The sequence below is a fragment of the Cryptomeria japonica genome, chromosome 6 (genome assembly GCF_030272615.1).
Source record: "Cryptomeria japonica chromosome 6, Sugi_1.0, whole genome shotgun sequence".
Classification (NCBI taxonomy): Eukaryota; Viridiplantae; Streptophyta; class Pinopsida; order Cupressales; family Cupressaceae; genus Cryptomeria; species Cryptomeria japonica.
The window spans coordinates 278109329-278118883 of record NC_081410.1 but is presented as its reverse complement, the minus strand read 5'-3'; the positions used below and the strand labels follow the sequence as shown (position 1 = coordinate 278118883).

At 34.3% G+C, this 9555-nt stretch overlaps 1 protein-coding gene across 1 annotated transcript; it reads right to left on the bottom strand.

Moving 5' to 3' along the window:
* Nucleotides 1-8947: 8947 nt before the first annotated feature.
* LOC131062577 (pentatricopeptide repeat-containing protein At2g33760-like) lies at nucleotides 8948-9337 on the bottom strand. The gene has a single exon (XM_057996271.1). The coding sequence runs from the start codon at nucleotides 9335-9337 to the stop codon at nucleotides 8948-8950; it is 390 nt and encodes a 129-aa protein (XP_057852254.1).
* Nucleotides 9338-9555: the final 218 nt, after the last annotated feature.

Here is a 9555-nt window from a genome sequence, read left to right as displayed (position 1 = left end):
ATGTGTGTTTCCTTAGGATCTACAAAGAATCTTGCAACTATACCTACTGCATGTGCTATGTCTGGTCTGCTGTGAACAACATATTGAAGTTTTCCAATCATGGATCGGTAAAGTGTCTCATCAACAGATGCAGATTCATCATTCTTTGATAGTTTACAGTTGGTAGTCATATGAGTACTTACTGGTTTTGAATCCTCCATTCCAAATTTCTTCAAGATTTCCTTTATGTACTTGGATTAAGTAATGAAAATCTCATTTTTCATTTGTAGTATCTGTAGACCTATAAAATACTTTATCTCACCGATTAATGACATCTCAAATTCTTTTCTCATTTCATTTCCAAAGTTCTTGCATAAAGAGTCATTTCCACAAAATATAATATCATCAACAAATATGGCTAAGATCAGTATTCCATTTTCATCATTCTTCATGTACATATTGTTGTTCTCACTTGTCCTTACAAAACCAATCTTAATCAAATAAAAGTGCAATCTTTCATACCATGCTCTAGGTGCTTGTTTCAAACCATATAAAGCTTTGTTCAATTTACATACCTGATCTTTATTCTTGTCTTCAACAAATCCTTCAGGTTGTTCAATAAAAACTTCTTCTTCTAATATTCCATTTAGAAATGCAGATTTGACATCCATTTGATATACCTTGAAATTTTTGAAAGCAACATATGCCAACAATGTTCTTAATCCTTCAAGTCTAGCAACAGGTGCAAAAGTTTCACCATAATCAATTCCTTCTTCTTGAGCATAACCTTTGCAAACTAGTCTTGCTTTATTTCGAATGACCTCTCCTTTTTCATTTAGCTTGTTTTTGAAAATCCACTTTGTACTGATTACATTTTTGTCCTTTGGTCTTGGGATTAGTGTCCATGTGTCATTCTTCTTGATTTGATCTATCTCTTTTGTCATAGCATTTATCCAATCTTCACTGTTAAATGCCTCTTTCACTATTCTCGGTTCAAATTCAGATATCAAACATGTGTTCTATCTCAGTTTGTTCCTTGTCATCACTGGATCATCCTTATCTCCTATAATCTGACTTGGTGCATGATGTCTTCTGACATACTTGGCTAATATAGGCTTGGTAGGCTCTGTATGATCTTCTTCATCACTCGGTAACTAGATATTCTCTTCATTTTCTTCAACAGTCTTCTTGGTAAGACTTCTCGGCTAAACATAGACAAATTCATCATGGTCTTCTGGTTCCTTGGAATTTTCTTCATCATTTCTTTCTGCAAATTCATCAATTTTCACATTTGCACTTTCTACTATTTTGTTAGATGATTTGATCAAACATTTAAATGCTTTGCTTCTAGAAGAATAACCTAGAAATGTTCCTTCTTCACTCTTCTGATCAAACTTGCCATTTCTATCATCTTTGTGAACATAGCATCTACTTCCAAAGATTTTAAAATAACTTACATTAGGTTTCTTATCATACCAGATTTCATATGGTGTTCAAAGTACCTTTCTTCAATTGTACTCGGTTCAGGGTGTAAACTGCTGTGCTTATTGCTTCTCTCCAAAATGTTTGTGGCACCTTCTTTTCAATCATCAGTGTTCTAGCACAATACATAATAGATCTATTTCTTCTCTTAGCTATTCCATTCTATTGTGGAGTTCTCAGTGCGGAGACTTGTCTTTTAATACCATGATCATTGCAAAATAAGTTGAATTCATCAGATGTGAACTCTCCTCCTCTATATGATCTAAGACATTTCAGTTGTCTTCCTGTTTCATTTTCAACTCTTGCCTTGTACCATTTAAACATTTGAAAAGCTTCTGATTTATCTTTTAAAAACATTACTGACATCATCCTTGAATAGTCATCCACAAATAATATGAAATATTTATCACCATAATAACTTTGAACTTTCATAGGACCATAAAGATCAGTGTGCACTAGATCTAAAATTCCCTTAGAAGTGTAAGACTTACTTGTAAAGCTTGATCTTGTCATCTTACCCATCTGGCATCCTCAACACATAGCATTCTCAGGTTTTTCAAGACTCGGTAGACCTCTTACTCGGTGCTTCTTGCTTATTTTGATCAGATTATCAAAATTTACATGACAAAACCTTTTATGCCATAACCAGGTATCATCTATCTTTGCATACAAACACTTATTATGAGTTGAGTCAAGGTTAAATATGTTACCCTTTGTTTGTGTCCCGATAGCAGCTAACTTTCCATTCTTGTCATGAACTTTGACAATTCCTTTCTGAAATTCTATTCGGTAACCTGTGTTGTTTAGCTGTGCTACACTCAACAAATTGTATTTCAAACCTTCAACCCAATAAACATCATTGCATCTTGCATTGTCATGAAGTGTTATAGATCCTTTACCTTTCACCAGACATGGTGCATGATTACCAAATCTAACATAGCCTCCATCATAATCTTCTAATATAACAAACTTGTGTTTATCTCTTGTCATATGATGTAAGCATCCACTATCTATGATCCAAGAATCATTAGTGTTTATGTGTGATATTAGGGATTTTTCTTCATACCTTTCTTCATCTGATCCATCTTTGATAGCCACATAAACTACTTCCTTTGTATTAGTTTCATCTGATTTATCATCATTAGATTCCTCATTAGCTATTAAACATGTCTTTCTATCTCTTCTTCTGAAGTCTTGGTGTCCTCTATAATGATTATCTTTTTGTCTGTCATCTTGGTAATCTCTCTTTTCAGTAGAATCTTTTTCAGGATAGTTAGAAGATATATGTCCTATCTTATCACAATTGAAACATTTCAATGGTAGCTTTCCTTTATACTTACCTTTGCCTCTTGGTAACCTTCTGGCTAATAGTGCTTCAAACTCTTCTTGCTTTCTGATTTCCTCATATAGTTTGTGTACTTCTTCCATGTTCTTACAAAATCTTTCACTTGCTCCATTGTGATCTCCTTCAGAGTACTTATACTTTCTTTCATTGAAATCATTAGATTCATCAAGATGAAAAGAACTAAATGCAGATTCCACTTTATTTACCGAAGATCCACTATTATCAAAGTTACTTAATTCAAATGCATGTAGCTTACGAATAGTAGCATCTAAAGAAACTGGCATATTAGGTACAAACCTCGATTCATTGATTGCAGAGACTCGGATTGCATAAGCCGGTAGAAGGGTTCTTAACAACTTACTTGTTATATCCTTTTCTTCAATAGTTCCACCTACTCCTTTGATTTGATTGACAATCTCCTTTAGTCTTGTGATGTACTGAGTTATGTTCTCACCTTCATTCATCCTCATAGATTAAAGTTGTCCTCTTAGACTATCTACTTTTTCTCTTTGAACATGTTCATCTCCTCCATACACTGATATGAGCTTATCCCACATTACCTTTGCATCATTGCAGCCTTCTAGATCATTAAACTCTGAGTCAGTCAATGCAGATGTTATTTCAATCATTGCTTGAATATGTTCTTTCTTTTCCTTTATCTCTTCCATAGTCAATGGATAGGTGTTCGATGTAACAAAATCATTCTCTAGATAGTATACAACATATTCTCCAACTCCTGATAGATGTAGCTTCATCCTTTTCTGCCATGTAGAGAAACTTGACATGTTCAGCTTTGGTGCATCCCTCTTATACATCTTTGGATCTTTAACTCAAGTGTCTTTAAACTTTTCTTCAAGAGTCCAAAGCTCTGATACCAATTGATAGTTCTAATACTTAATGTAAGTACAGATCCATTAGCCAACAAGATGAGAGGGGGGGGGGGTGAATCATACAAACTGAATCTTCCATAAAAACATCAGATTCAACCTCAGTAACACATACTTCAGTAATATAACCAAAATTGCTAAACATGCAAACTCAAAAGCATATAAACATCATATCACTCATAACACCAAATTTAACGTGGAAACCCAAATAGGGAAAAACCATTGTGGGATTTCGGACCCACTAAGAAATATACTCTTCTAGAGTATGCTTGGTTAAAAGCAAATCTTGTTAAAGATTACAAACACATTGCTAGATGTGACCCGGTTAAGGGATTTCCCTCAGATCTGTTAGGATCTTCACCTTGTTAGAAGTGACCTTGTTAAAGGATTTCAAACACTCAATCAGAATGTCACCTTGCTAGAGGGTTTTACAAATAAGACTGTTAAGTCCACTCGGTTAAGAGATTTTTTGTCACTTTCACAAAATAACAGTAATAAAAATCTATCTACAACTTCACATCTAAAATGCTAAAGCAGATTCTTATTTGTTCAATACAGTCTAGACATAGAACTAATCTTGTCCATCTGTTGGGCTTCTATACTCTGTTATTCAAACAGGTCTTCAAGCTTCTGTGCTCGATAATCACTATGTAGCATCCCTGTGCATACACTTGCCTGCATACATTGTTTATCCCTGTGCATACACTTGCCTGCATACATTGTTTATCAACAGTTTCCTATTTATAAACAATTAGCTGACTGCTTAATCTCCTTGATCACATTTCCCATGATCAATCATAGCCATCAAATCTTCAATCTTGTCCAGGTTCAATTCATCTTTGAATCTAAAAACATTTTACCCCACCTAGGAACTTGCATACATTTCTTGGAACTTGTTCTAGGGTAATGTGGTTCAATCTATGTTGTAGATCTTCATACCGACTTTCCTTTGCCATGGATTTATTAACAAATTTCATGCACAACATACCAATCATTTAATCAGTTCTAGCTCATCAGCTTCCTTCATTAAATAACGCATGTAACCATTTAATGCATTCTATTATAGCTCAGTTACAACTTGGTAAATACTAAACTTCACTCGGTAGACATTCTGCCTTCATTAATCGATAGTGATAACCTTAGGGTTTACCGACTAGGTTCTTTGCTTGATAACATAGTATAGTATTAACATTTACAATTTATAATATATGTATGATGTCAAAACAATCTAAACATCATGATCTCATCATTGTCTGACTCGGTAATAGTTGCCCATTGAATACCTTATTCATCCCCTTATTCATCCCCTTATTCATCATATTCATTCTGTGTCTTTTACCGACATCTTTATACTCTTAAAATCATACTTCTCAAGATATGGCAACATCTTATTGAATTAGAAAATCAATTTCTTGACATCAATGACAAAATAATAATATCAAGATAGTAAACATCCTTAATCAGTTATATCCATAATCATCAACAACCTTCTGAATATCCTTATGAAATGCCAACAATCTTTCATTGTCTGTTATAATGCTATATTGCCAACAATAGGGACATTTGTTGACAAACTTACATGGATTTCATCTTCAACCCTCTCATAGACATCTCCATTACTTTTTGTGTTCTCTTGTCCCAATGATTCTTCTTCATCAGACTCTTCATGAAATTTGAAAACTCCATACTCAGGTGGCATGTATGATAATGAGTGGATTCTTGATGGTTCATCTTCTTTCACTTGAGGCTGATCTAGGAGTTTAGTAAAAGTCTCCATTTTTTAAGATAAAGAATATATCTGCAAAATTTTATTTATGGTTGCTTCTCCATTGGTCATATTCATACAAGGTTTTCCATTAGGAATCATACCTTTGATTTCCTCAGAAAGGTTTCCATCTTCAATTGATAGTGATGGATGAATGTGAATATCTTCACCATATAAAAGTCATCATTAGAAGAATTGAGACACCAAGTTGGAATGAAAACTGTAGGGGATTCATCTTTATCCCTCTCCTCTTCACCATTTTCTTGAAGCTTGGGCTACATGGAAGTCTTGAAATCATTTATTTCTCCTTCAAGCTCCTTGTTTTTAGGTTCATGGAAGACTTCATCCTTCCTATGGTGATCTTCATAATGCTCATGGCATACAGGAACACAATCTTCTTTTTCTTCCTTACACACTTCATCTTGATCTTTCTTTTGACATGTATCTTTATGAGCTAATATGGCTTCATCTTCCTTAACACATGCATAATGTGATGGATCTTTTTCAAAACTTGGATCACGAGATATCTCATCAGGAGCGTGCACATCTTCAAGAAAACAATTTTCTCCTTATTTTTGTTTAATCTCTTGCAATGTTTGAAGCATAGAAGGATGCATTTTGCCATGATCAAGTTTCCTATTTCAATAGAAGCTTTTCAAAAAATTGAAATGTGAATCACTGAGAATCTTATTTTTTTGCGAGATGGGTGGAGGAGAATGAGCATCAACATTATTATCCATTGTTGATTCAAGAATACAATCACGAGCAAAAATTTGTGTCTCTCTTCCATCTTTTTCATCAATCTTTTGTAGAGTCTGGAGTAGAGAAGGATTAATTTTATGAGGATCAAGTTTCTTTCCACCATAGAAACTCTCCAAGAAGTTGACTTGTTCGGGACTATTAAGACTTTGATTCTATGGAGAAATTGATACAGGAGGAAGATCACTTTTGTCTTCATCTTTCTTGATTGTTGTTGATTTAGGAAAATGATCACAAGCAAGAAAATGGATCTCCTTTCCATCCTTTTCTTCAATATCTTGTAACACTTGACATAAAGAGGGATGAATCTTATCAGGAGTAAACTGCATGCCACCATAAAAGCTCTTCAAGAAGTTGAATTGTATGGGCTCACTAGGAACTTGCTTCTTTTGTTATATATAGTCTATATCATCACTTTCACTATCACTTTCCAACTTTCCTTTGTACCAAACCATTGTTCTAGATTCGATCTTTCAGAGAGAGAGTCACCAACCTTCATTATGAAGAAGGTACCTTGAAATTTCTGAGGAACAAAGCACACTAGTATTTCGCTCCTGAGCAGAGTCGCCAAAAATTTGTTGGTAAACAAATTTGTCACTGCAGTTGTTTATCCAGAAACTGACCGCGTTTGCCCATTGTGCAGTGACAAACGTTCCAATAGTTGGAGAAATTGAAGTGAAACCACAATCTTCCTCTGTGTTTGAGAGGGGTAGCTCCCTCGTATGATAGGAGCATTTAGGATTTTTGTGTACTTTTAACCTGAAAGTACATAAAGGAGAAACCATAAAACTAAAAAGAAATAAAGGTAGAAACCCCAACAATAGACATACGACCATCAACTGAGATTTCTCAACATTAGCAACAAATTACAAGGGGAGTTTATAAGGTAGTATTCTTAGCCATGAGATGAGGATAAAGAAGAATGAAAAATCTCAACATACGGAGAGATAAGATACTTCAACACATTCAAACTGAGATACCAAAGGTTTCTTATGCATCATCACATCAATTGTACAAATCACATATGCATAAAAAGACTACCAATTTGCCATATGAGAAATCAGCAATGATAACACATGAATACATTTAGAACACATGAACTAAGACATATTCTTCATTATATTTTTGGAAATATACAAGTCCAAAATCCTTTCTATACATAGTGCAAATCAAAATGTCATTACAAGTTTCTCCTAGAATTCCAGTAGAGTTTTTCTTCTTTGTACAAATTCTTCCACCTTGTTACAAATAGACTTGTATTTATAGACTTGTAGGATAACTGCCTTATAACCAACTTCAATCCCGAGTTAATAACTAGCTCTTTTCTGCGTAAATTTCAATGTGTTAGTAACTTACACTTTTATGCACAGAAGAAGTCAACTTTCTAACCTTTGGTTACAATAAGTGACATAAGTCACTTTTTACAAAAAAAGAATCTCAAACCCATTACATTGAAGAAATAACTTGTTGTTGATTTTGCTGAGGTGACCTCCATGTCTTCATCTGCATCTTTATCTTTGTAACTTTTTCATCATCAACTCTCTGCTTACACTGCGGAGTGTAGCTACATACTGAAACATCCATGCCTTTGGAACCAATGCATTAATGAAGTTCAGTCATATTGGCTTCTCACTAAAGTTTTGGATCTAATCATGCTTCAAATTAAGCTCACCAACACAATCTCTTGAATATTCATTAGGTGTCACAACTTTTACTTCCATTGTAGCTTCTAGAGAATTTGAGCTTGTCCTTCTCATTCTTTTCTTGAAAGCGCCATAATTTACAAGTTGGAATGCTAGTGCATTGAAATTTGCATCATAATATGAATCATCTATAAGGATAATATTTAACCATCATAAAAGAGTTTGGACATAACCAAATTTTCTCACACTCACACCCTTAAATAGTGAGTTGTGGTCCATCAAACTTGCTAAGCCTTCTAGAATAAATACAAAGTGATTTTCAATTACTCAGAAGATTTACATGCTTAACCATATCTTATACATTCCCACCATCTTGACAAAGAGATATTCATTCACCAATAAATTTTGAGAGTTTCCTTGTATGATCCATTCTATGCATGTTCTTCAATTCTTTCATTTCATTCTTTGAGAGGACACTTCTTTGAGACATTTTTGTCAATTTTTTTAAAACCTTATTAGCACTTCCACATTTTGCATGTGGAGTGAAAATGGCAGTGATGCCATTAAATATATTTTGTGCATTTTCTCTGCAAATATTGCATTCACTGAGATGAAATCTCTTTGAAACATTCTGTCAAACGGTTTGCTTGCCTTGTGTAAGATTTCCAAATTACATTTATTTCATGGCATGCATTCACTTGTCATGTCTAAGCTCAGACATTTTACACTCATGTCACCAGAGGAGTTGAACTACATCTGACAAAATTCCTCTATCTTTATGCCTTGATAAATCACCATTTAAAGGTTGTGGAATTTGGCATTACATCTTTCGATTGCACTTGCATTGTAACAAACAATTATCGTGTAATGTTGATGCTTCCATGATCTTTTCCATGCTTCACAATTCTATGAGCAATCTATCAAATGTCACGTGCAATGTTGATTCACCATGCTTCACAGAATTGAGCTTTACACTCATCAATTGCATATGTTATGTGCAATTACTCTCAAAAGTTTTCAAAGCCTTTTCAACTAATCCATGTTAGTGTGAAATCTGCAATCAAGCATTCCATGAGATGACATTTCTTTAAAGCATTATGTCAAACACATTGTGTGCACTATGAATGTTTCCACATTTTGCATACATGTCTATCAGTGCATTTGCAACTTCAATATTCGATACAAGTCCACTTTCAATTATGCTTTGATGAATGTGCATTCCCTGTTCTATAGCTCCCATTTTAGCACAAGCTGGCATAATGCTAATGAAGGTTGTGGAGTTTGGATTTAATCCTGCACATTGCATTTTCTTGAATGTCTCTGAGGCCTTTTCAACAAACCCATTCTGTGCATATCTTGAGATCATTGCATTCCATGAGACCACATTTATGTGAGGAATTCCATCAAAAACCCTTGAAGCCTCATCAAGAACACTATTTTGCACATATTCTACAATCATCACAATAAATGAGACCATATTTCTTTAAGGCATTTAGTCAAGCAATTCACATGCCATGTTTGAGCCTTTCAAATTCTGCCTGAGCATTCTATGAAACAAATCACATTCATTGTATATGTATTCACAATTTGCATCCATGCCTACCAAAGGAGTCACAAATACAATAGCTGGAAAAATTCCTCTGACCTTTATGCTTTGATGAATGCCATAACCGATTTGAAAACCCGTATTCTTGC

What these genes read in the sequence shown, in the direction of transcription:
- LOC131062577 (XM_057996271.1), bottom strand. Translation starts at nt 9,337, where the DNA reads ATGGTCTCATTTATTGTGATGATTGTAGAATATGTGCAAAATAGTGTT.